The sequence below is a fragment of the Aethalodelphis obliquidens genome, unplaced genomic scaffold, assembly GCF_003676395.1.
Source record: "Aethalodelphis obliquidens isolate GAN/ISIS:26980383/991018 unplaced genomic scaffold, ASM367639v1 scaffold40, whole genome shotgun sequence".
Taxonomy (NCBI): Eukaryota; Metazoa; Chordata; class Mammalia; order Artiodactyla; family Delphinidae; genus Aethalodelphis; species Aethalodelphis obliquidens.
In genome coordinates this window covers 14,607,969-14,635,762 of record NW_020837984.1, presented here as the reverse complement: position 1 = coordinate 14,635,762, position 27,794 = coordinate 14,607,969, and the positions used below count along the sequence as shown (strand labels likewise).

General features: G+C 43.0%; 1 protein-coding gene across 1 annotated transcript; it reads right to left on the bottom strand.

The window, feature by feature from the left end:
• Positions 1-383: 383 nt before the first annotated feature.
• Positions 384-27,620, bottom strand: MXD1 (MAX dimerization protein 1). Its single transcript, XM_027131923.1, has 6 exons — positions 27,329-27,620; positions 26,482-26,581; positions 21,593-21,622; positions 7,702-7,816; positions 5,567-5,726; positions 384-5,328 (listed from the first exon to the last, which is right to left on the bottom strand). Exons 1-6 carry the CDS (start codon positions 27,399-27,401, stop codon positions 5,141-5,143), a joined length of 666 nt encoding a protein of 221 aa, XP_026987724.1. The 5' UTR covers positions 27,402-27,620; the 3' UTR covers positions 384-5,140.
• Between the last annotated feature and the right edge of the window lie 174 nt (positions 27,621-27,794).

The following is a 27,794-nucleotide window of genomic DNA, read 5'->3' as shown; positions in this document are numbered from 1 at the left end:
TATATTGCATCAAACTGTGAATGCATCTCCCTCTTTCCCACCAGACCACAGGCTGCCGGAAAGACGGGGCAGTCTCGTTTGCTGTGCGGCCCCGAACGCAGCCTGCACGGTCAGACGGGTCGCAGGGAAGCCTATGGAAAGATAGGTTTTCTGGGATGTTAACATCCTGCGCATGAGCAGGAGAAACGGGAGGAGAGCAGCTGGGAAGCGCTTCAACCAGAGCCACACAATCAAAGCTCCCATCACAGAATCCAAGGGCTGAAAACTTTTGGCCAGCAAATTTTCCATGAAATCAAAAGGAAAAAGAAACCTGATGAACTCAGCTCTGTAAGTAAAAACCATGGAAGGCTAAACTGGGATACAAAACATCCAGAAGACCAAAATATCTTTAATAATGAAATAATTTATTATTTGTTAACAGTTGAACAATACAGAAGTTTACATATACACAGCAAAGATTCTCTGAAACATGAGTAGTTCTCAAAATGCACGTACTAACTGTAGTAAAAAGCACCATTCTCTATGTCTTGACACAGGATTTACATTGGCATCGTATTTACATAAAGAAATAAACATCTGGAAACAGAATTTCATACTCTCTCATCTGCTGCTCCCTGTTTAGGCTGTGTTCACCGTTAGGAAGATGGCCCCCAACACTGACGGTTCACAGCAACATTCCCAGAGCACCAATTCTAAGGACAAGGGGTCAAGGCAAGCTTGGTTCTCTGGTAAAAGCTAAAATGAAGAAAGCCCTCTCAATCCTCCACACCCCCCCCAGACAGAATAAGAAATCAAAATTTAAAATCTGGGTAAATCTTTGAATCTAGTGCTTTACTAATTCTCATTTTACGATTTTGCGAGAAGACAAAGATACTCAACTTCTTCAGCCATTCAACAGCTGACTCTAACGGTGCCAGGCAGTTATTTCTTCTTTCAGAAGAACACAGGGTAAGAAAATCATCCATGTAATAAATATTAATGAAAAAATCAGGATAAATCACATATCGTACCCCCCCCAGCCCCGGCCTCATCCCCAGGTATTTTTGAAAACAAAACATCCCACAGTCTACAGAGACCTGATAGTGTAGAACGAGAAAATCCACCTCACCTAAAGGGGTCTTTGGGTCATCTTCTGCCAGGAAGGATTTTTAAAATCAGGAGTAGCCAGCAACCTAAACATACTGCATCCAAGAGTTAAACATAGAAAAATAATAGATTGACTTGTAGGAAATCGCCTTGCAGCCTTTGACTTTCTGGTGTTCAACACACGGGGGCCGATAAAGGGGAAAGACAAAGAAACTTGGGGAAACAAGAAGAAAGAAAGGAGTGAGATTCGGGGGAATAAAGCACAATGAAAGTGGTATCCTTGCCAATACAGTATGATATAAAAACCTGAATCATGTGTATGTGTATACTTTTCAAAAATAAGTTTTTCCTTTAAAGGATGGGGGAGAGGCAAGAAGCAAGCCCACAAAATCCATTATCAAGCCCCAAGATATTGTTAGTTATTTTGAGCATCACAATCTTACCTAGTTTACACACCCCAGGATTTGCTCTTGGCCACTTCAGGGACTGAGAAGAGAGGCTCCTAGGAAACCCAGGTAAGGGCCCTTTGTTTCTTTTGAAAAAAGTAGAGGTTAAAGGAGAATGCCCACCTTCAAAAATAAACCCTCAAACCACTCAAGCGGCCGATTGCAGGGTCAGGGCCTTCTTAGTACTCAATTCTGAATCGACACTGAAATTATTTTCGTATTGGGTTGACAGGAAGAAAAATGTAGGTCCTGCTCAAAAAGGTGACACTGAATCACTAGCATTAGATCTGTGACTAGAGAAAGGAGCCACGGTCGCTATCAGCACCTTGAATCCCAGATCTCTGCTTAGCAAAAGAAAACAAATATACCCTGGGCGCCTGCCCGCCATTCTAAGCCAACAGGTATGGAAAGCTAGGTTTTCTGGGATGTTAACAGAAGCACACATATATTTTCTCACTGCATGAAATTAAACTGCACTACATACTCTTTACTTTCCCATTTGCATTGCAATGGTATCAATAAGAGTGTAGACTTGATTTTAGTTTCTTAAAACCAGTTTTCACATAAAAATATGCATGTGCCTATATATACACACATCTATATTTACGTACAATAGTCAAAGTCTTAAAGGCTGGGGCTTATATCTTTGCCCGTCCCCTCCCCCCAACAACCCTAATAGAAAGGTTTTTCGTTTTGCTGAAAAAAACAAAACAAAACAACAACAACAACAAAACAGAACCAAAAAGACTGTATAGCTCTTAACAGTTATGCTGGTGGATCAGTGAATGACACGACAGATTGGCGCATCAGGGCGGCTGGTCAGCCACGTGGGGAAGGGGATTAGCTGCCTGGGGCTGAGTTTGCTGGTCCTGAAGGTTACAGTTTTGGTTAGAGAGAGGCCTGTCTAGCATTCAGTCTACCTCAAGATTTGAAAGTCGTGTCTAACCCTGGTGTCAGTTTATCACAAGCGCATTAAAAATATAGAGATCTATTAAGTTTAACATTTATATGCTATCAAATTGAAAAGGACCAGACAAACAGTGCAAATGTCAAATAATTACTATTTTATATTGGGACAGTACATTTCATATTTCAACCAAAAGACAAAAATGCAGTTTAACTCAAAGGCACAACAATTAAAACACAGAAAATAATGGCATCTCTCAGATGCCTTATTTCTAAATTAAACAAACAAATACACAAGTTTTGTTCCCTTCCCTCCCCCAATGCAAGCCCACAAGCTTTTGCCAAAGTCTTGAGTTTTCGATGCCGTACAGGATCTAGCATCGTGGACTTGTGAGGCGCTTGAATGTAGCAATTAAAATGCTTGCGAGGTCTAGCGAATGGCATTCGAAAGGGACCTCAAAGTGCAGGTATATCTTTTTCAAACATGTTACAGGCTGAGCTGGCTCTTTGAACACTATCACTCTGCTTAAATTCAGGAAGCAGGCTTTAAAAATGCAAAAGGCATACAAGTTGTATTTCAGTGCAAATCTTCAGCTGGTAATTGGAAAAGATTCCAACAATAAAAAAAAAAAAATCCTTTGTGTCACCTGCCCCTCCCCCCACCCAAACCTGAAATGGAGAGAAAAACAGAACAAAACAAAACCAGAAGAATTACAGATGACTTTGGAATCACTACTTCCAATTAAAAAATTTTAATACATTAAGAAATCCATAAAAAGAAAAAATAAACACAAAAGTAATCTTTGTTTCGACTGTTCTTCACGTCCAGAATGAGCTTCCGTGAGGAGTGCGTTTGAGCTTTTAGTCGTGGGCAAGGAAGAGGCGCTGAGGAGGTGAGTCTGGGGCCGGGGAGACCACAGGCCAGCGGGGGGCACAGGCGCCGCCGCTACTGGTTCAGCCAGGGAGCCCTTAAGTTGCAGTGCGGCTGTGGATTTAGGAATGTTCTCATCACTTTGTGACACACGCTCTGCTTCAGCGTCACAGGTTTTACAAATGGTTTGAATTCAATGAAAAAGATTCACCAGAGGCTGAAAGCATCGAGACCTCAAAACTATGAATGCAAAAGTATTAAGGGGAAATGAACCAATTCTGTAGATACCTACATACAAAGTTTCTAGAACATCTATAAAAGCACAGTCATAAGAATTTATTTTCCATTACATTAGTTTATATAAAATGAATAAATAGTATTTATAGATTTAATGTGTCTTATGTACATATACATGTGCTCTGTTTTAGCTTAAATAAAAATGCTACAAAGTGGGAGACCACTTAAGGGAGAAATCATAACCAAAAAGAAAAATCAGCCTTTTAAACTATTAACCCAAAAGCCTCCATAAAGAAGTTTCTGGGTGTGTCCAAAAATAATCAATAAGGAGAGGAATTGTAGTAACACTGTACCATCCCCTCCCGTTCACCTGCAACAGAGAGTAGAAATGTAGACTTCTCCTTGCACTGATGATGGACACTAGCTCAGCTAGTGCCAAAGCTCAGTTATTGCTGCAAGTTAAACAGCAAAATAGATTAGAATTGGACCAAATGTCACTTATTTGGGGAAAAAAACCAAAACCAAAAACAAAACAGAAGAGGCATAATCAGTTTGTGTTAAGTGGGAAATGGAGATCTCATTTATCTCTGAGGTAGGAAAAAAAAATGTTCCAGAGACAAGGAGCATAACCGACTTGGAGGGGAAATGTGCCTTGGGAGAGCAGGACACAGCATGGTCCCAAGGACAGCGCACAAAAATAGACTGTACCGTTCTGTTCGTGAGAACAAACGATGCTGGAACTTTTATAAGCTGTGCTACCCCAAAGACGTGCTCGCAAGGGGTCCGTTTGAGAGTGAGAAATACTGCGGCCATCCACACGCGGGTCGGGGGCGTTGGCGCGGGACGTGTGTGAAGGGTGTGTTTTCTGGAGGTATTCCTGCCTGCTCACAGGCAGTGAGGGCCATGGTTAAGCGCTCTTAAATCCCACTTTCAAGCTTACTTTGGAGTTCTGAGATCAGGATCTCAACTTTAAAGTTTGTTTCCTTCAGTTTCCTAAGCACAAGATACATTCGGACATTTCCGCTAGGCAAGTCACAGAGGAAGCCAGAAAACTTCAGGGAAGGTCTGGTAGACTACACGGGGACAGTAAATAAGAGGGGAAAATTGCCGAGATGTGAGTAAGTGCTTATCCCGTCTAAGAATTCTTGGGTGCTTCAAAGTGATTGGAATGTACAGTCTGTCAGAGACGAATTTTTATGGAGAGAAAGAGAGAAGCTAGAGGATGCAGTCAGAAACCCACAATCCTGGGGACGAGTGGCATTTGGCCACCCCAGACTGAGCAGTAACGGGTCTGTGACGCCCTCAGGTGTCCAGGCTGCACTGACTGGCTCAGCGTGTGCCTACCCTACGCCAGTAGGCGCGGGGGCCGCTCAACCCCATTCAAGATGGGGATCGTGGATAAAAGAAAAAGAAAGAAAAAAAAAAGAAACCCACACTCTTAAGCACTTCCTTGACAACTTTTGCACAGCTGCTTTTGGTGACGGTGGAACACGGAAGCTGACGTGCGAGGGAATTGTGGGCAGGTCCGATACGCTACCTAATCGGAGCCGAAGGGCGGGACCATCCGGGCGGCAGCCGAAGCGACCACGCTCTCCTAGAGCCCAAGACGCGTCTTGTGGCCGTCCTGGAGCTTTCTCCTCTTGATGCTGGAGCTGGAGTAGCCCTCATCACTGCCCAGGCTCTGCATGCTTCCCCGCTCGTCCGAGTCGCTCACGCTGCTGCTGCTCCAGTCCAGGTCGCCCGTGAGATCGTCTGTGCTTTCGACGTCCACGTCGATCTCTTCTGTGGGAAGGACGAGACAGAGCGTGGTGAAGGCCTGCTTCTGAAGGACCAAGCGACTCGGCAGGGCCCCTCCTTGGCCGCGGTGCCTAACCGCTGCAGGAGAGGACGCCTGTCCCCGCAGGCCACGCCCCTCGACTTCTCCGAGTCACGGGGGTTCTCGGCTTCCCCTCGGCTCCGCCTCTGGCAGGCGGCAGGGGGCTGGGGAGGGGCCTGAGGATGCGGGCTCGGGGGGGCTCACCCCTGTCAGAGTCGGAGCGCTCCGAGGAGACCGTGGAGCCGGTGCTGTCCGTGCGTATCCTCTCGATGCCCAGCTGCTCCAGCTGCCTCTTCAGGTGTCGCTGCTCTCGCTGAAGCTGGTCTATTTGGTGAATGGCTTTTCTGTCACAGTCTTCAAGTTTCTGCAGGTCAAAGAGGGTAGTTGTTGAAGGGCACAGGCAGATTTCAAAATTGGTAATGACCCTGCACCTCCCTGCCTTGTGGGGAAATACGGCAGTTTTCCTCAGAAGCCATTTGCTGTGTCCCTTGTCAAGCTTCTCGCAGGGACAGGAAGCTGCCTGGCCGGTGACTCCTGTCTACATCTAACTTTTTCAGCATCGACAACACTTTGGAACCTGCACTGTCGCATGGCTTCCGGGGTGAGCTAACACTCTAGCGTCCAGCACCCCTCAACTGTGATAGTGGAAAGACTGTGGCAGGAACACCCAACCTGTTCTCCCTTGTCTGTTGTGACGCCCCAAACACCTACTCCCTGAGCTAGAGCACTGCGTGTGACGGGCGCTTAAGAAACAGACTTTCCTTTAGAAGTATGTTTATTCAAGTACGTGTCCCAATTACATAGGCGCTTTTTTTTTTGCGTCATGCCAAACCTCATTTAACTTCTGTCTGTTGGCAGGAATAATATTCCCTTTTGAAGTCCTGATTCTAAATTGTCCAAATAAGAGCTTAGAAAACACATTTCCATAGATCATTTTGATTTTACAAATCTTTTCTCTAGCTTCTCAGATAATTCTTCAGATAATTCTGAAGATTGTGTAACTGTGGTTGTTTTGCTCTAAACAGAGGTTCTTTTCCCTCCTACAACTGCCATGTACGCAAGGCTATCAACCATAATTCAAGTGACACGTGTCCAGCTATGACTCTGACTATAAAAACATGCTAAACAGTGATTTTGGCTGTGGTTCTCAGGAGTTACCCTTTGCTATTCCAGCCATATACTGAGTGCTGACTCTGTTTCAGACCCTCCGGGAGGTGCTGGAAATACAAGGTGAACACAAAGATCTGGTCCCCTCCCTTGTCCATACTCTAACAGCATGGACAGAGACAGCCAAATAGCCACACAAGCCATGGTCAGGTGTCAACTGTGATAAGTGCTAAGAGAGAGAGATCCAGTAATAATAAGGACCATCTGTCACAGGAAGGAGGTGACCTAGTCAGGGAAGGTTTCCCCGCACGGTGATACCTGTGCTGAGGTCTGAAGGATGACAAGAAGTTAACTAGGTGAAAAAGGGAGGGGAAAGAGTACCAAGCAGAGGGAATAGCATGTACAAAGGCCCTGTGGTGAGAGAGCCTGACAAGTGCAAGGGACTGAAAGAAGGGCTGAGGCAGAGAGGGGAGCCTCTGGCACAAGCTGCTGCTGCAAAGGCAGGGGAGGGCCAGGTCGGGCAGGCCTGGTCATACAGTGTGTCCTGAGCCACGGAAGACTTTTTTTTTTTTTTTTTTTTTTGCGGTACATGGCCTCTCGCTGTTGTGGCCTCTCCCGTTGCGGAGCACAGGCTCCGGACGCGCAGGCTCAGCGGCCATGGCTCATGGGCCCAGCCGCTCCGCGGCATGTGGGATCTTCCCGGACCGGGGCACGAACCCGTGTCCCCTGCATCGGCAGGCGGACTCTCAACCACTGCGCCACCAGGGAAGCCCAACGGAAGACTTGAATGTGGTGACATGTTGATTTGAGCTCCGGCAGGACTGCTCTTGGGAAGCCTGGAGATTAGCTTGGAAGAGGCCTCTATGGAGTTTACTACAGTACCTGATGGACTTTATGGAAATACAGCAGGCTGTGACATATGTAAGTCTTGGAGACACGTGGCTAAGGAGCAAGATGATCAGCAGCAGCAAGGATGACCCTGACTTTCTGGCCTGTACATGAGATGGACAGTTGGAGAGACAATTTAACTTCTGGCGCACAGGGGTGAGAACTACTCAGCTGGGTTCTGGACATGTTGAGTCTGTGAGTCATCCAAGACACTGACTTGGTTGGAGCGGGAGGAGTTCAGAGGAGAGAACTGTCCTGGAGACAGACATCTGCTGTCCCTCATAACAACAAACAAACCCTCCCTGGGCAGGTAAAGACAAAAAGGCATCCCAGGATGCACTTACCTTTATGTGCAATTTGGCTTTTGTTAATAAACTCAGTGTAGTGTGTCGATTTGATTCTGGACCAAGTGGCACCAGCCCCTTCAACTTTTCCAGGCATAAGCGAAGGTGGGCCCGTCTACAAAAACAAGATCATAGTAGCATTGGAGACTTTCAAAGCCAGCCGGAAGTCACCCGGGAGAACAAGCCCAAACAGAGTATGAAGTCGCCCAGCCCAGTGGTGGCAAATGCCACCAGTGACTTCCAGCCAAGTGGACATCTTTCGAAATTATACAACTCTGGTAAAAACCAAGGAAAAGCAAAATCCATGGTTTTCTAAAGTTAAGTCTATAATATGTATGAAGGGGTAGAGACGCATATCTACTATTATTAAGCACATGAATCAGGTTACCTCCAGGTTTCTGGGTTATGATGTGATCTACAGAACATCCAAGTTCAGAAAGTAATGACATGCCAGTGAGAGAATCCTTTGAACCCATACTGTTCTTTCCCCTTCCAGGACCACTAAATCACTACAACTATATCTTGCTGTATATAATATTTACCCATGTGAATGACAAATGTATATGGTTATTCATTACAACTTTATTTGTAATACCAAAGATTAAAACAACCCAACTCATCATCAATAGGGAACTGATCAAATAAAGTATGGTATATCCATACAGTGGAGTACTATGCAGCTATGAAAGAGAATGAAAATGTACTCTATGTACTATGAGGAAAGAACGTTCAGATATACTGTTAAGTAAAGAAAAGCCAGATACCAAACTGTGCATATAACATGCTACATCTTTGGGTAAAAGTGGAGGAAAAATAATTATCTAAAGGCATGTTTTCTTGTATAACATAAAGAAAGCTTGGAATGATACATAAGAAACTAGTAACAGTGGCTGGGCAGAAAGGAGTCAGGGGCTAGTCGAACAGGGACAAGGAAAGGGGGGGAGTTTTTACTGAATAATTTGTTACACTTTTTCGTCCTTCAACCATTCAAAAAGTTAGATGCATTTTTTAGAAACAAGGAAAATGCCCATCAGTGGTATTGCTATACTAACAAGCATGCTGACAGCTGGAGAGAACCACCAACAGGTCTTGCGGTGTGGCAGAATGTGGCAGAAGCACAAGAGTCCCTAAAATTTTGGAAATTAATACTTCACTGAAACCTTGGTTTAGGCTTTATCCTAGAGGCTAGCAGATTCCGTGAATGTGAGAAACAGCCAAGATTCAGAGTTTTTGCTTCAGCCCACCACCTCCTTCAAGTCTTCACAGGCCATTCCAGTCCACAGTGCTTCCTCCATTTTCTGAGTACGTACTAGTTTATCCTATTCATTGGGAAATTCACTGTTCTGCCTGCCTTTTTTGGTATTTGTGACTTAACCACTCATTGCCAACTCCTTAGAAAGATGGGGCCGCAACTTAATCATTGCCGGGTTGCCTTGGTGCCTTCCCCTCCCATCGGCTTAATGCACGCTTGCCGCGTGGTTGGTGTCGTCTATTCCACTAGACTTCAAGCTTCTCGGGGCAGAGTCCATCTCTGCTATGTCTCTGCACCTTCAGTAGTGCTCAGGGTCCTGGGGTTTTAGGTACATGTCCACTGCCCGTCCCCAGGGCAACCTGGAGAAGAGGTCCTGGGAGCCTGAGAGGCTATCCTCCAGCTGAACTGGAAGACAACTGGAAAGCTCAGTTTGCCCCTTTTTCCCTCTTAAAAATTTCACCATATTAACAAAGGTTGGGATCGAAAGAAGAAAACTGCTTCAGAAAGCTCAAATACAGGCCAGTATGCCTGATATTGACCAAGGTAGTCAATTCACACCCTTCACATCAGGACTTCAGGAGGTTCCCCCAAGGCAGATCCAACAAGTGGTTCTGAGCTCTCACCTCACCTGCTTCTGAGCCTCCTTCCTCTTCTGGCTCTTGAGGTTGTCCTAGACTCTCCAAGGTCCCCTAAGCCCTGGCAAGCTAGAGAAGTCCAGCATTCACTCCCGAGCTAGGAAGAGGTAGCGGTACAAGAGCCTTACTATTTTACAAGACTTCCGCTTGCTCTGAAAACCTGCCCACATGGAATGGCCACCAGCAAAGAGCCACATGAGAGGTTTGCTCCTCCAACTACTACATGAGGAGAAAAAAACAAAAACAGAATTTGTGTATAAAAGGTACATGTTCACCTTGGATAATATTCTTCACCAAGAGCCATGAAAATAGATCATGTTATTAGAAACACCAGGAGAATGTAGGATTAGTCACATATAGTTATTCTCACTACAAAGTTTACAGACTGTCAAGTTTTAAAAAAAGTTCAAAAATAAAATTAGATTTAGACATTTTTCAGCCTGCTCATTGCAAAGACTACATGATTCAGAGCAGTGTCATATTAGTCCTTTTATGATGTGGGTTTATCTACAGATATGAGTATGTAAATTTTTAAGGAAGTTTGTCTACTGATAAAAATAATAAAGTCATCTTTCCATGCGTCGTCATTCCTAGTTACTCAGGGAGTCTAGCCCAGAAAGTACAATATTCACTACCCAGATGTGGGTTTCCAAAGAACACTCCCAGTTGTGAAACTTGAAATAAGCCATTTGACTACTTCAAGTTTAGGCTAAAACATGTTCATTCAGTGTTTTCTGACCTAGTTTTATGGAAATAGGAGCACAGTGCTTTCTGGATTCTCGTAGAGATTCAAAGCCAACTTGTATCTTTGGCAGTGCCTGCCTCACCGCTCCAGCCTGATGCCTGCCCTGCCCACCTGCCGCCTACCTGCAGCACATCCCCGGGCTGGTGCCTGGGCCACCCCCAGGGGAGGGATGAGGTATGTGAAGCAGGCTCAGTTCCATGATATGATAGTGAAATTCAATTCCTGAACCAGACAAAAAAGCAAACAGACCCCTCTGTAGCAGCTCCCACTGAGGGGCCTCAAGCCTGAGACACACCCCGCCCCCCTCTACCCCACGCCGGGATCCGGAATCCTTCAGCCAGCCGTGAGCACCCATGGAGTGCCCAGGTCCCAAACAAGTAGAACAAGCTCCTGTCTCAGCTCTCTGTCCTCAGTCCCGACCACGCCTGTGCCCAGGGCTCTGGCCTTCTAGAAGGAGCCTGCTGTCCCACTGTGAACCAGGCCTAACCCCTCTTTCAGGAACTAGCAGGGGGTTTTGCTACATTTCCTCAACAGGAAGCCACCTGGTACCCACATCTGACCCCTACTTGGAGCCCCTCTCATCACATATTCAGACAGAGCTCCCCCTGTTGCCAAGAGCTGCCTCCCAGCTCCCCACTGGCAGCAGAGAAGGGTAGTCAAGTCCTGGCTCCCTCGTGCCCCAATTGCCTCGTCTCTTCACACTGATCCAATGGACTTTGACAAACCTCACCTGCTGATTCTTCAGAAATATCACTCTCCTTACTCTGAATGCGCTGATATACCTTTGGTCTCCGGTAGCACACAGAAATCAATCTTTGAGCTACAGTGAGCGACACTCAGAATCAAGTGTGGCCTATGATAATTAAACTAGATACAAACTAGAGCTTCTCTTCAGTAAGCATTTTATTGTTTTTTCTTTTTAGTATCTCAAATTTTATTTATTTTTGTTTTTAATTATTTTTATATTCTGAATCTGTCAGTCACTATACAACCAAATATTAGTGTAGTGATTAAGGGTAAAAGTTTGGGGTCCTGGCCTTGCCACTTATTTCCTGTGTAGCCTTGAGCAAATTACTTAACTCCATGTAGCATCCGTTTCCTTGGCAGTAGAGGGACGATGACAATGCCTCCTGCCAGGGCTGTCATTGAGCATTAACTGAGATAGGGTATGGAAGCCCCTGACCAGGGTCTGACATGAAGTGCTCTGTATGTGGCAGCAGTCATTCTTTCAACTCTAGCTTCCTTTGAGGAAGGATAATTGCTGGGAGCAAACACAGATAATTATAACCCTATCATATTCCTTTCAAAATCAATAGGGAACTCAAGAGTATCTCACAGGGTAAATAGAGGCTATCTGGTAAAATCCAAATTCAGTAAACTCTCCCTTAAAGAAAACTGACATCTTTTGTCATTAAAAGATTTAATGGAAAATCTAACCCATTTTCTATGGAAATAAAGATCTTGCTTATGCTAAAGGTATTATTTTTTTACGTTTAAAAATCAGCAAGGACTTTATAATGCTAACCCAGGCTAAAGGAAAGACTCCTTTGGAGCCACCCCATCGTGTAGAGGCAGGGCTAGAAGGGACTCCAAGGTTGAGGGGGAAGCATCTGAAGCACACCGAGATCTCTGCCTACATCTCTCTACTGTGATGGCCAAAAGAAAATAAAAATTGGGGCAAATATGTATTGACCTTGGAAATCCAAGCACATCTCTGGATGTGTTATCCATACCCAGAGAACCTAAAATATCTCATGTACAATAGCAAGAAGAAAGGAGAGCATGTCTAAGAAAAAACTTAAAAGAGTTTGGGGGGCTTCCCTGGTGGCGCAGTGGTTGAGAGTCCGCCTGCCGATGCAGGGGACATGGGTTTGTGCCCCGGTCCGGGAGGATCCCACGTGCCGCGGAGCAGCTGGGCCCATGAGCCATGGCCGCTGAGCCTGCGCGTCCGGAGCCTGTGCTCCGCAACGGGAGAGGCCACAACAGTGAGAGGCCTGCGTACCGCAAAAAAAAAAAAAAAAAAAAAAAGAGTTTGGGAAGGATCTCTGGGAAGAAAACTATAAAACTTTGCAGAGAGACATAAGAAAATCTGAATAAATGGAAAAAACCAGCACTTTCCTAGATATGAACCCTCAAAGTAAAAATGTCAATGCTACCCAAGTTTGTCTACAAATTTAACATAATACCAAGAGAAAAAAATCCCAACCGTAATCTTTTTAATGCTGGGAAATTAGTCTAAACCTCACCTAGAAGCATAACTGCGTGAGAGACCTCCAAAATTTTTGAAAAAGAAGAATGAAGAGGATTGTTTGGTACCAGTTATTAAATTGTATTATAAAGCTGCAGTAATTAAAACCAGAATATACTAATACAGGAAAAGATGGACAAGTCACAGGAAGAGAAGAAAAAATTCCCAGGAACAGACTTTAGGAATAGATAAGAATTTAGCATATAACGGAGCTAACACTGCAAATCCTTGGAGATAGCCCAGATTATTCAGAAAATGGCAGGGGAGTGGGGAGATTAACATCAAAATAAATTCCAAATATATTAAAGATTTAAAGTATATTTGGATACCTCAGAGTTCTGTTGTTAGTTTTCCTTCACTCTTGTCAGCCATGAAGTACGGAAAATTAATATGCAAGTGAAGGAGGTCATCAGTGAAGTGGGCTCTGGGCTGTTGGAGGCGCCACCCTGACCTGAGCTTTGGCACTGATGGACGGCACCGGGGCTCACCAGTGCGCTCTCAGACAATTCTGAAGGCTGCTCTTTATACCTCTGCCTCCAGACTCAAGATTTTTTTTTTTTTTTTTGCCACGCCACGTGGCATGCGGGATCTTAGTTCTCCGACCAGGGATCAAATCCGCACCCCCTGCAGTGGAAGCACTAAGTCTTAACCACTAAACCGCCAGGGAAGTCCCCAGACTCAAGCTTCTTTGATTTTATTCATACCTCTCTCTCTCTCTCAGGCCAGCAGATTTGTAAATTGGGAGAAAGATGCAACAAAAAAAGTAAGATTACAGGTAGAGATTATGCTACCTGCAGACAGTGCTCCTGAATTTACTCTGTCGTCCCTAAAGTTCTTCCTGACTTGGATGCAGTCAAGACCAGGAATCGTATGAAATCAGGTGTGTGTCTGTCTGTCTTTGTCTGTATTGTGAGGGAGACACTGTTATCAGATATTACTCTTCTTTATTGAAGATGTAACTGAACTCTCTCCGTCAGACTTTCACAGTGAAGTGTATGACAAAAAAGAATCAGGTTGGGGCACAGTAAACAGTATGGCAGCCAGTTAAGAGGGTAGATAAGTAATTAGGTTCGCAGGTGGAAATCTTGAAATATATGCTTGGCTCTTTCATTCATTTATTCCTCTAGCATTTCTCAAAGGATTACTACATACTGCCACTTTCCTAGGTGCTGGGGATACGATGTTGAGTAAGACCAAGTCCCTGCCTTGAAGGTAAAAGTTTAAAGGTTAAAGTTTAGCTGGAGTGATTAAACACGGAAACAAATTATTGCAGAATTATTTATATGAGCTACCTTCAGACCATGACAAATATCCGTTCCTACTGAAAGTTCTAGAATGGGCTCCCCTTTGCCCTCTACCAAACATATTGTTTCTTTTCCCTCATCCACATCTTGTTTGACTTAACTTCTCCATAAAGGTTTTCAAGCTTTCATAGCCTATCAGAAGCTTTTTTTCCTTTCCAAATAGATCACATTCATTCATTCGTTTATTTGCGTGCTGCAGACCTGCTATGTATTTAAATGTTCTGCTTCTTTCATTACCAAATAATGGAAATGACCAAGTCTTCTATTTCGTGTTAACCCACTGGAGCCTAGAAATAATAACGCACCTGCAGATGCTGACCTAAGAGTAGAATCTGATCTCTTTGGTAATTCATGTCCCTTCTCTTTGAGGAAAACCCTACTTAATGAACATGATACACTGGACCTAACTGAGTACTAGTTTTCATTAAAATTGGGCCCAAGATTATTTCCAAAGAAGAAAAAAAGAGTTGCATAAACAATACCTATTTCCTCTCCTACCTTTGTATGGACACAGATTTAGCCCATTAAATAGCTTTGTAAATCCTATAGGATAACTGGAAGTTGAATAAAAATAACTTCAGATATGGGTATGTATGAGCTGTGTAGTGATTTAAAAAAAAAGGATATTTAGTATAGACTAAGAAGAAACAAATCTTAATGGGTCAAAAAATTACTCCCTAAAAGTGATTATAGGTCACAGAGATCATAACCTTCTCCAGATTTGGGGTTGAGAACAAAGCCTTACTGGGTTAAACAAAAAATCCAGGGGAAGACTACAAGTCACTCTCTGAGGAAGAAAAGTACTCTCCTTTTTCTAAAATGGACCCTTTAGAAATAATTGCCAAATGCATCATTATTACCGACTTAGGTGGAACCTTGGAAGGTCTGAAGATTTCTCGTAACTGTGATCGTAATCTTTGTAAAATATACAGAGACAGTCATATGCTTACTGTATGGGAACACGGCACTCAGTAAGCAATGTGGAAACAGCAATTCATGGTGGCTACATTTTAAAGTAATAAAGTCACTTCTCTGTTAAAGTATTAAATACATAAGTATATATTTAATATTTCCTTTCTAGAGCCCAATTAAAAAAATACAAAATATAGATTATAATTAGTACTTGCTAGCTCTTTCTCACCCTTTGACTATTAGTGTCTATGACAAAAAGTCAGGGAGTGCCTCCAATGTTCCCTGTAGGGGACTGGAAATTGGTTGAATAACCAGCATGTCTCTTCTTCATATTCTTCCAAGAGGTACCGTCCAGGAAAGATGGATTCTAGTAGTAAAAATCAGTGTGCGCCTCCACACCGCCACCATAGACCACACTAATACCTATATTCTTCCTTCGTAATAACCAGGCCATGCCCTTAGCCCCATGTGGCAACAAAGCAATGTGGATTTATTACAACATCCTAGAGTGAAATCTGAATGTGGTCAAGGGCGTTCAGAAGCGGTAAGAATGGTGCAATGCACACCACAACTCAGGACCCTACCCCTTCCGATATAAGGAGTTTGGCCATTTGAAAAACAAGCCCCAAGAGAAACCACTCTAGGGAACTGCAATCAATTAGAATATCTTGCCAGAAGAGACCTGACTGGAATGGTTTCTCATGACAGACCAGATGCCACTGAAATACTGTTTGACCAGATGAAAACAACAGCTTAGATCAGGCTGCTGAATCCTCCTCACAGAGCACACAAAAAAATCTTTTGTCATAGAGTCATAAGACTCTGGCAGAGGTAATCTCTCTAGACCAGCTGCCTAATTCCAGAAAGGCCTGCATATGTACCATTCCAGAAAAACGAGTGTCTATAATTAAAGGAGATACTAGAACCTTCTTTTGAAAAGGAGCCCATTCAAGCACCTGACTCCTGACCCACTGGCTGCAGCGTATATGTGTTCACTCAGCCTCCATTTGCTGAGTGGCTTATTGAAAGGCATTCAAACAAGAGGAGTTCCCAGCTAAGGAAAGGAAAGAGCAGAATTATCATCAATAAAGGGCATATAACAACAACCAAAGACTAAAAGGTTTCCCACATCCCAACAATAATTAATCAGTAATTACAATGGGAAACCAATAGCAATTTAAAAATATACACAAATAAACCCAGGAATACCTTTTACAAGAAATGTGCAAGATCTATATGGGAACATCAAAAAACTTTACTTAGAGACAGAAAAGAGATCTGAATAAATGAACACACACATCAAATCCTGGATGGAGAGCTCTAAGATGTCAACATGAACTTTTAAAGGTTAATTTATACTGGAATTATTTAATTTGGATTTTGAAAATCCCCAAAAGAATTTGGGGTACGGAGAATTGAAGGACTGACTACAAAATTCATTAGGAAAAATAAACTGGTGAAAAGAGCTAAGAACATAGTAAAATAAAAAAAGGAGGAGGGGGCTTCCCTGGTGACGCAGTGGTTGAGAGTCCGCCTGCTGATGCAGGGGACATGGGTTCATGCCCCGGTCCAGGAAGATCCCACATGCCGCGGAGCGGCTGGGCCCGTGAGCCATGGCCGCTGAGCCTGCGCGTCCGGAGCCTGTGCTCCGCAGGGGGACAGGCCACATCGGTGAGAGGCCCGCGTACCGCAAAAAAAAAAAAAAAAGGAGGAGGAGGGAAGAATAGAGATTTGCTTTACCAGATCCTGAAGTGCATAAAACCACAATGATGAAAACAGTGTACACTGCCACAGGAAGAGCAGGTGGGTCAGTGGAACAGAAGAACAAGTCTAGAACCAGACTTAGCCATAAGCAAGAACTCAGTATACAACAGAGGCGGCAATTTCAGATAGTGAGAGAAGACTGATTCCGTAAAGGTAAATGACAAACTGGACAATTATATGATACATGAAGAGGCAATCTCTCTCATATATATCCTTCATATAGTAGAATCTTTTAAAAATAAAGAAAAATATAAACTCCTCAGTAGAAAATTGGGCAAAGGTTATTTAACAGGCAATTCACACATACACAAACTGTCAAAGATATGAAAATTATTAAACTGTGCTAGTAATACAAGAAATGCAAATTAAACAAGCTTGTGTGTTTCTGTTTGCTTTTTACTTATTAAATTCATAAAAGTCTTAAGGTAAAATATAAACTTGTAAAGGTACAAGGAAAATATGACCTATAACCCGCCTGGTGGGCAATCCAGCAGTCAACATCAAAAACTGTAACAATGTGGATACCATGAATTCCACAACTATACATTTACCCTAAGGAAAGAATTATGATGTTGGACAGAGAATTACCCATAAGGTAGTTTAAGCAAGCATCACTTATATTAGGAAAATACTGGGAAAGGGCTTCCCTGGTGGTGCAGTCGTTGACAGTCCGCCTGCCAATGCAGGGGACACAGGTTTGAGCCCTAGTCCGGGAAGATCCCACATGCCGCGGAGCAACTAAGCCCGTGCACCACAACTACTGAGCCTGAGCTCTAGAGTTGCAAGTCACAACTGCTGAGCCCGCGTGCTGCAACTTCTGAAACCCACGCGCCTAGAGCTGGTGCTCCGCAACAAGAGAGGCCACCGCAGTGATAAGCCCGCACACCGCAAGGAAGGGTAGCCACCGCTCGCCACAACTACAGAAAAGCCCGCGCGCAGCAACAGACCCAACACAGCCAAAAATAAAAATAAATAAAATAAATAAATTAAAAAAAAATACTGGGAAGAACCTAAAATAGGAGATTGGTTATATGAGTTATGGCACATCCATATGATGTAATACTGGGCATTCACTAAAAGTAATGTAAGAAAAGGAGATTTAACGGTATTGGAAAATGTTCATAACATAGCTTGAAAAGAAGCAAATTATTTACTATATAATCCCATATTGATTTTTAAAAAGTATGCACAAAAGTCTAGGTGGATATAGAACTCAGTGGTTGCTACTGCTGCAAGGTCTATTACATGTAACGTTTATTTTCTCTGTGCTTTTCTGAACTTTCCAATTTTCTGCACTAAACTATTTTTAAAGTTACTTTCCAAAAAACAATTGGAAAGATACATTTCAAAATTCCATTGGTTTCCTTGGGCTGCTAGAATTAGGGATGATTTAATTTTTAGTATGATTTTCTATATTTCTCAAAATTTTCTACAAGATTAGTTTTAAAAAAAAAAGAAAGAATGACCACACACTCACCAAGGGTGTTTCCTTAGGAGGATAGACCCACAAAATTACTTACAATGCAGAGAAGCACAGGCCAAGTGACAGACATATCTACAGTGAGACTAAATGTAGCCCTCCGCCCTGGGGGCTTGGCCTCTGTGGGCTCAGGATCCCCAGCACCTAGCACCCAGCATCTTTGGTGCTCCACGAATGCCTAGTCTATTGAACGAAAAATACTGTTGCTGCCACCAATACCACCTCCCACCTCCACCTTTCTAGAAGTCTTTTCTTCTATCTTCCCACCAATGCCAAGATTATTAAATGGGTGGTGTTGAATACAGTATTCTCATAGTGGAGTCCTGATGCACACCAACTCTCCAGAATCTCTAACGTGCCTCAGAAAAGGTTTCTGCATGAAAAAACTAACACAGGTATAATTAACTTCGCAATATTAAAGAGAAAAAAAAATCCAATTACTGAAAGTTCTTTTCCTCACTTGCTTTTTTGTTTTTTTGAGAGCCATGCCAATCTTTTAAAAAAATGTGATGTTAAGGTAAAAAATGGCAAGGGTGTATTAGCCTTTAGCAAAGTGGTACTGTTTTATAGGATTCAGCTACTGAAACCAAGGGGACTACAAATGCAGCTGTTCAGCGGACCACCAAACCCTAAAATCCTAAGCAGCTACACTATACGGGAGAAGAGCCCAACAATTTTAACCCTCCCTCCCCCCACCCCGGATTGCAGCAACCAGTGCTTGGTTAAATTAAGTAAATTTGAGTCCTGACTTCCTTCTCTTCTGCTCACATGCTCTAGACTAGAGAAAAAATGCTCAAGACCTTAGAAGACCAAATTCCAAAAAAAAAAAGGACAATAAGGAAACTAGATAACTAACCTTTCAATAAGCAAAAGTAGACTGGTCACATGCAAGCAATCTGAATTATAAGCAGCTTGCTCAGTGATGACTTCAAATCCAATTTTCTAGAAACTTTGCCTCCACAGCCTCCTGTGCAGACTGTTTCTGTGTCTTTCTCGTTAGACAAACTACATTTCTCTAGGATAGAGACCATGCTGATTTAATACCCCAGTATGAACTTACTTAGTACCCAGTACTGAGCACAAGCTCTTAAGACACTGTAGGCAGAAAATAAACATTCTTCAACTGCTAAAATAAATGATAGGGACTAAGGGTCCGCATGCTGCAACTAAGACCCGGCGCAGCCAAAATACATACATACATACATACATACATAAATAAATAAATATTTTTTAAAAAATGATAAAATCGACATCCTGTGGTATTCCTGCAGAGGTAAAAGGCACAAAGCTGTATGTAGTAAGTAAGCCTAAGAGCCCTTACCTGAAGGGATGAAATTTTAATAATAAAAATAAATGCCTAAAAAAAAATGCCTAGGGGGAGGAGAACTAGAAGACTTTTCAGCAGAAATAGTCCCAGTTTACCCAGTTCACCCCAGAGGCAGGAAGATGGGAGAGAATCTAAAGATGAGAAAGAGAAGCCACATCTGAAGACAGAAAGACTACCTTTCTGTCTTCAGAAGAGATACTTTGGAGTTTCCAGCTCATGATACATAAATCCCTAATGCATAAAGACGCTCTGATTTCAAACATGGTCAGTCACGATCACAAAGAAACTGAAAGGGGAGAAGAAGGATGGGGAGAAGCACATGTGCGAGGCACACTCACCTTGCATCCATCTCTCTCACACATGCTTGCGTGCACGCACGCACACACACATACACAGTGGAGTAATGCTAGATCTTTGCCCTGTTCCAAGATTTTCCTTCCTAGTCAGGGCCTGGTCTGCCCTTTCACTGACGAAACATGTCATTCACATCCTGACTATCAGAGTCAGGCTCCCTCTTCAAAGAGGGTTTGCATGAAATAACCACATATATTTACAGAACCATCATTACATATCATCTTCTTCATGCAGGCCACCAAGAAAGCCACTCAATCTGGATGGGTAGCCTGTACTTCAAACTGATGGGAGCTCAGAGACCAGAATGAGGCTTGTTAAATGGTTTGGAACCCTGGCTGCATATGAGAATCACCTGGGGAGTTTTTATAAAAAAGTACTAGTGCAGACTCTCAACCCAAGCCAATTAAATCAGAATCGCTAGGGATGAGGTCTGAGCATTGGTGTTTTGGGGGGTTTTTTTGCCCTAAAGCTTCACAAAGAATTATTAATTTTTTTTCAGCATGGTAAAAGCAAGTGGTTATGTCTTTTTTTTTTTTAATCTTTACCAGAGATAGAAGAAAATGTGCTTTAAAACACTCCACAGAGAGGGGTGGTTTTGACTATACAAGATTGGAAAAATATTGATAATTGTGGAAGCTGGGTGATGGATACATAGGAATTGATTACATTATTCACTTTACTTTTGTATATTTGAAAAGTTCTATAACAAAAAGTTATTTTATAAAATCAGCAGAGGGACTTCCCTGGTGGCGCAGTAGTTAAGAATCCGCCTGCCAATTCAGGGTATGCGGGTTCGATCCCTGGTCTGGGAAGATTCCACATGCCGCGGAGCAACTAAGCCCATGCGCCACAACTACTGAGCCTGTGCTCTAGAGCCTGCAAGCCACAACTACTGAGCCCACATGCCACAACTACTGAAGCCCGCACACCTAGAGCTTGTGCTCTGCAATAAGAGAAGCCACCGCAATGAGAAGCCCGTGCACCACAACGAAGAGTAACCCCCGCTCGCTGTACTAGAGAAAGCCTGAGCGCAGCAGTGAAGACCCAACGCAGCCAAAAAAAAAAAAAGGCATCCGTAAGAGACAAAAAATAAATACATAAAATAAATCAGTAGAAATAAAAATTTGTTCCCTAACCCCCAAGTATATAAGTGTATGTGTATAATGTATTTCATATAAAAATATTTTAAAACATTAAAATAAAAGCTTTGCAAGTGATTCTAATGTGCAACCAGAGTTGAGAGTGACTAGGCTATGTCATTTGAAAAATAAAGATTTAAATAAGCAGTAAGAGGGGATCTAGGTGAGAGACAAACTCCAGCTTGTGGCAAGATGGAGCCCGGTGCGGGTGGCCGGCCTCGTCTGAGTGCCTCACCATCTCCAATTTCTGCTATGCATACATTTGCCTGACTTTTGAGAATCTTTATTCACAAGTGAACTGTAAATACACATATACACATATGTATGTGTATGTGTATGTATATCTATATAGATCTATATATATAGATCTATATCTATATAACTGTGTGTGCATGATTTAAGACAGTGCTACCAATTATATTCAGTAGCATGTAATTTTTAAAAAACACTATTTGTAGAAACACTGCCTCTGACCTAAAATGCTTTGGCCTTAGAATAGTCACACAGAAACACATTGCTCGGGAAGAGCAGGCTGCGGGAGCTGAGGACTGGGGGTGTTGTCTTTGGGTCTATCTAAGTGATGTACGGGCAGTGCTGATTAGAGGACCCTGAGTAAACTCTTGTATCAGGTGCTAAGTGTGGGAAGTTAAGAGCCACAACTAAGTCTCAACTTAATGAAAAAAGAATACATCAAAACTCCCCCCATCCCACTCCCAGAACCCGCAACTCACCTATTCTTCTCCATTTCATTGTGAGTCGATCTGAAAGAGGGAACAATAAAAGTAAGATTATTCTTGTCTTAAAGGACTACTCCAACACCAACACAATTATTTTAACTGCTTTCTCTCCCAAGTTGGTAGGAGAGAAGACAGAGAAAGGGCTCTACTAAAGAAATTAGTCCCTTTGGGGAATTAGATAAATGTAAAGATCTAAAACAGAGTTCAAGGAGAAGTGACAAACTAAGAGGCATGCATTCCCTAGTGGAAAAGTAGTCCATTTTAAGAAAGGAAATAAGAGGGTTCTATTTACACAAAGAGGAGAACAGCCGCACAGTGCTATGTGAATTTGGGCTGTATAACACCGCAAAGCTCTCTTCAGGCCGAGCGTGCAGCAGTGGAGATGGGGCACCCCACCCCTGCCCTGCAGCCTCAAGGTGTGCTGTACACCAAAATTGTATGCTAAGTTGTTTGACTATAGGATACAGTTTAAAATGGATAAAAATAACCCTTCTTTGCTCAATCTTTCTATTTCCTGAAGTTATTTTATCATGTACAACCTCCTGAAAGATGCTACTGTTGAAGAGCTAACAAATTATTTCAGGAAGAGGCTTCCAAGACTCAGCTCAACAGAAAGACGATAGGCTAGTTAAGGCAGCACTTCGGGTGGAATCTCAAGTCCAGCTTTGCCACCGACTGTACTGTGAAAGAAAGAAAATTCCTTACCATCCTGTCCTCGGTTAACCCCTCTGTAAAATGGAAATAAAAATGTTTGCCAGTTGTCTACTGAACAAGCGTGGATCAATGAGGTAGCAACTGTAAAAGTGATTAGAGTCTTGGATGAAAGTGGAGGTGTATGTGAAATCATACTCTTAGTGTGTTTATAGCTGACCCTGAATATAAGGTCTGGTCTAAGGATTTATGGACAGGTTTCCACAGAAGTCATAAGAAATCAGTCAATGTGGCTATTGTCCTTCTCATACAACTCATGCCTAACTAGTTATAAATAAACTTGAGGAACGTCCCAGCATTATAAAGGAGCTGAATCTTGACTTTACTTATGGAAATTCTCTGGACCCTAATCAGTTCAGGAGAGATGACACCCTGGCTCAGGTCGAGAATTCTGTGGGGCCATAACTGGAACCTTACTGGGCCTAGGAGATAAATTCTCACAGTAATCATGGAGGAACACTACCTCTGTGAACGCTCAGCCACTCATTTACATCAAGAGGCACCACCACCAAGTTCATTCACACCAGAGACTGGGGGTGGGGTGTGTGCGGGGTAGTCTTGAATGGGCAATTTCCAACCCAGCACTAAACTTCTCTTCCACAAGGCTTCTGGGGTGCCAATTTTTATTCATGAGGAAAAACAAATAATAAGATAATGACAGTAGTTTCAATTTTAGAATATTTGTTTTCTAGATAAAGGACATGGGAACCTTAAAACTGGTTGACTTAAAAGCTTTAAATTGATTCACTTGGTTATCCTTCAGTGTTCTTCAGTTATATTTTTCTGATGGTATACTTCCTGCAATGGCCATCAGGATATCACAGTTAACAAGAGTCTGGCCTGCAACTGCAAACGTTTGGCTTTAAAGCACGTGGCATTCTGGTTTTAACAGGGAATAACAAGTTCAAAGCCTGACAGAGTTTTTAAATGGATGAAAGTGTATGATGAAAGCTGGTCAAGATTTCCCTGTTTAACAGTAGACAAGGACCATTCTGGGAAGGTGGTGGAGGAGAGAAGGGTGGATATTTGAAAAGAGCATGGTCTCTGATTATAGAAAAATCGTAGCACACAGGGCACCCTTACCCAAAATTTCTGGATTCTTTGAAGATACATATAAAAAAATTCAGAATCCCCAAGATAATCTTTTAAACAAATTCCATAAGCAGCATAACTCCTTCCGAACTTTGAACAGAGCTTTGGAAACTATAGATCTTATCTGATTACTTAAGAGTGCTGAACATATGGTGATTTCTACAAGCGGACTTATACCTAATGGCTAGGGCATTACTGAAGTACATTTGGTTTAGTAAAACTGAATTTTTCTTTAATAAAAAGCAGGCCGTTCAAAAAATGACCAGTTAAGAGACTGCCCGCCAACTCTGTTGATGGGAAAACATTTATATTTTAAATTAAAGCATTATAAGAATATACAGATACTTTGTGTCAAAATCATCTTCCTTGTGTCAAAATCATTTTCCATGTAATTACTGAAAAGATTTGATAACTCTGAAATCACTGATAAAGGTCAAATGTCACCATTTAAAAATATATTCTAACAAAAAGATAACTAAGCCAAACCAGTCCTTGGTTTAAAAAAGACTCACCCTGTCAAGTCAGCTATACGGCCACTGTCTCATAAAAGAACTGGGAGGCAAGTGCTGAACTTCCTCTTTCACATTACTGCCAATGCCTGCTTTACCAATTTAACAAAACATACTTTTAAAAACTCTGGATTTCAATTCTAAATATTTAGTAACTGATTTCAAAAATCAGTAGGAAAGAAAAAAAAAAAGATTCCATCTCCCTGCAGTTCTCTGGATGATTCCAAGACAATCAATATTCACAATTTCATTTGTTTTTGTTCTTTAAACAAGCAACTAGAGAAACTTAAGATCTGCATTTTCATTTCCCAAGAAGTTTGATATGTAGCTAAATCTTATTTTTTATTGTCCAAGGAAAAGTACACCCCCCAGACACTACAAGCAAAGAGCCCAGCATTTCAACCTGAATTAACAAGAATAAACTGTTACCAATGGTTATGTAAACCAGCAGTAATCTTTCTATAGCTCTTACCTCAGTTCAAAATCCTGACCATATATGGCCTTGGATATAAGTCTAATTCAAATCAAGGGGTCAAACTGCATTCTCTGGGGAGATGTCTCACTGCTCAGGTAAGGGTCATTCTGAACAGGTCATAAAGGAAGTGAGTACATTTAAACAAAACAACCTGCTCTTGCTTCATATGTTTGCTTGGTGCCATCTTCAGGTTTAATCATGGTCTCTCAGAAATCCTTGCACCACTTAAGTTATTGCACAAATTCATTATTAGTCAAGAGTATGGACAACGGTGATAGCCTCCGGTCTCTAACCATGGAAAGCAAACCAAACCCATTGACAGAAATAACAGAGTTTTTCCCCAAATCCAGAGTTGCAGCCATTTCCCCAGAAATAAAGCTGGATATTAAAGAGAAGAGAAAGAAGCTATTTCCTGAATTGAAATTCTCAACTATCATTATTTTTCTTTCCTAATCAACTTTGGGGCCAAGCTACTTCTCTTCAACAACATCCCCTTTTTTTCCTCACCACTGAACATCCCCTCAACAACTTTCCCGTGAAACTTAGAAAAAAACGAAACTCAGAAAAAAACAGATTGCTAAGGATTAAGCTTAGAAAAAAACAGAGTGAAAACTTTGAAAAAAATAGAGTGAAACTTAGAAAAAAATAGAATGCTAAGGATTAAGCCTTGACTATTAATGTGAGCAATTCCTCCCAAATCATGAGTGGACAAGGATAAAAGTAACAAATGAGCTACACTTATCCAGAAAAATAAACCAAAAGGCTTCAACGTTCTTCCAAAAAAGTTTTTAAAAATACTGTAACAAAAAGCAACACGTAAATTGTTGTATACCATTGCATAATACAAGTCAGCATTAACCTTCTTCTTAAAGGTTGTCAGTACTCATGCACAGTTTTACTTGTTACCACCTTCAGATAATGTTAAATGTGGGAGGGAAATTTACAAATTTCAAGAACTACCAGGTAACTAATTAACAGATCCATCCTTCATGTGCCTTCCTATTCAAGAGCTCGGCACATATGTGCTGTTCACTCATATCCTGTGGTTCTTCCAGTGCTAAGGACAATGGGGTGAATCAAGGACAGAAGAGGCAGCAAGGACAAGGGAGTTTAAGGTTTAAGTGCGAAACCTCTGGCTTTTAGTTGTCTGTATTATGCCACAGAGGTTAACCAAATACAGTTACTCGCAGGGAATTTTCATGAGAATGGGAGACAGATAAGGATTCTAAATCAGTGTTGAAAATGTCAATGTTTTTAATTTACTGGAATAAAAGGTATAATTGAATGAGTCTAATAAAAGCAGATTTCCTAGCTAACATATATTAAGGGCAAAGAGGGGGAAAAAAGGGTGCAATAGCATTAGTGGAGTACTCAACATGTACCAAGAAGTACATTCAGGGTTTTAGTATGTGATTTCATTGACCATTAACCAGTATTTACTTCCCAGTGAAATTTACAAATTTCAAGAACTACAAGGCTAACATAAAAGGGTTGTGGCATATTAATATTTTAATATTATATGTTCCTGCATCACCAAAAAGGCAGGTTTTAGCCTCAGTCGTTCCTCTTTGCCGTTATAAATAGAGTGACAAATTAGATTATCAGACACATAACTGTATTTAATTTACATGTCAAATATGAAATCCTATCACCTATGCCAAGTCAAATACTTTAACACGTCTATAAAATCTTTACTATGAAAAGTAAAAAGTGGATAATGTCCAGTATTTTCAATTATAGAAAACTTGCCCTGAATCTGCAACTTCTGAAGGCAAAATATTGTCACTGTTGCTAATCTCACTTGAAGTTTCCACAGATTTTTGCTCCAAAAGGGAAGAAAAGCAAAATTAAGTTTTAAAAAAAGTTCATAAAGAAATAGAAAACATTTCCATTTCTCTCTTCTTTTCAGTCCCCTCAACCCAAATAGAAGGGCTTCCTCCAACGCCTTAAGACCATGTGTACATTACTGAATCATGATCGCCACTTCATTTACATGATTATAACCCTGTTATAATCACAACAGGCAACGTCCATTCTGCAGTTTGTATCATCTACAGTATAACCTAAAAGAGAAAGGGAAATATTTACCAAATTACCTGCTACTGCTGTTATTCTTCTTGGATTTGCTCCTCCGTTTTAAGGCATCTCTGTCCTTGTTATTGTATGGTAACATGGAGGCATAACCATGTTCAGCTTCTAGAAAACCGGAGGATCCAGTTAATGAATGAGCCCCGAACATTCAACACTCTCTCCCCTCCACAGTATTTCCCTTTTAAGATTGATTTATTTTTCATTAAAAGAAGATTGTGGAAATAATTAAACGGAGCAAGGTGGAATTCTTAGAACAATGATTGGTTTTTTTTTTAATTGAGTGAATATCCTCAGTGAGGAGCAGGTGTAAGGAGCATTCCAGCTGCTCATTGTTGAGAAAGACAGCAAGTCTCCTGGAGCCTGGGTTTCCCACTGGCAACGTCCAGCAGGTTGGTGTGTATTAAGTGGGACCAGCCTCAGGCGAAGGTGCGGGGCAAACACCGGGAGCCAGAGCCCGGGAGGGACGGTGTGGGGCAGGGGAGGCGCTGCTCCTCCGTCTGCGAGACCCGGCGCCAGGCCCACTTGGGGGCCGGCCGGGACGAGCCCCAGTGAGGTAAACCAAGGGCCTGGCTGAGGGGGCCCCGGGCCCCCCACTCGCGACGGGGTGCGGAGCGGGCGGCGCTCCGGACCCCGGGTCAGCGGTCCCTTTTCCACCCCCATTCATTGCCTTTGGGGCAGCGACGGCCTCCCTTCGGACCGCGCGTGGGGAGAGCTGGAGGGGTTGGGAGCGCTCGAGGTCGCGCTCTCAGCTCCTCCAACTACCCCCGGAGCAGCTGGGCACCCGGACCTGCGGCTGGGCCCCTCAGAGCCCCCAGTCCCCGCTCGGGCCGGACTCCTCCCGTCCCCGTGCACCTCGCTCCCGCCGCTCCAGGTAGTCGGCCGCCTCCAGCAGCATCTGGATGTTCATCCGAACCGCCGCCGCCATTCTGCACCGGGGTCCGGAGCCACTGGACCAACCCCCACTGCCCACGGACTCGCCGCCGCTGCCGCCGGACACCCACGCCCCGCTGTGGACCCCGCAGAGCAGGGCTGAGAGAAGCTCTCTGGCGACCACGCTCGCCGGAAGGGGGAGGGGACCGGTGAGCCGAGCACCACCGACACCGTGACAGAACCCAAAGAAGAGCAGCAGCCGCCACCGCCGCGGAGTGTTTATCCCCGACTCACCGTCCCCCCGCCCCCAGCCCCTTCTCTTGACAGGCCCGCTTCGGCTGCGTTCCTCATTGGGCACCCCAAAGAATGCCCCGCCTCTGGCGCTGTCCGATTGGGGGAAGGCATTACAGCCCCGCCCCTCAGGGTCCGCTCCTCTCGCTGGTTGGTC

Coding starts and splice junctions, on each gene's coding strand:
- MXD1 (XM_027131923.1), bottom strand. CDS start 27,401: ATGGCGGCGGCGGTTCGGATGAACATCCAGATGCTGCTGGAGGCGGCC. Junction 26,582..27,328: donor CCTGGAGCGGCGGGAGCGAG/GTGCACGGGGAC, acceptor CCGGTTTTCTAG/AAGCTGAACATGGTTATGCC. Junction 5,727..7,701: donor AAGCCAAATTGCACATAAAG/GTAAGTGCATCC, acceptor TTTGACCTGCAG/AAACTTGAAGACTGTGACAG.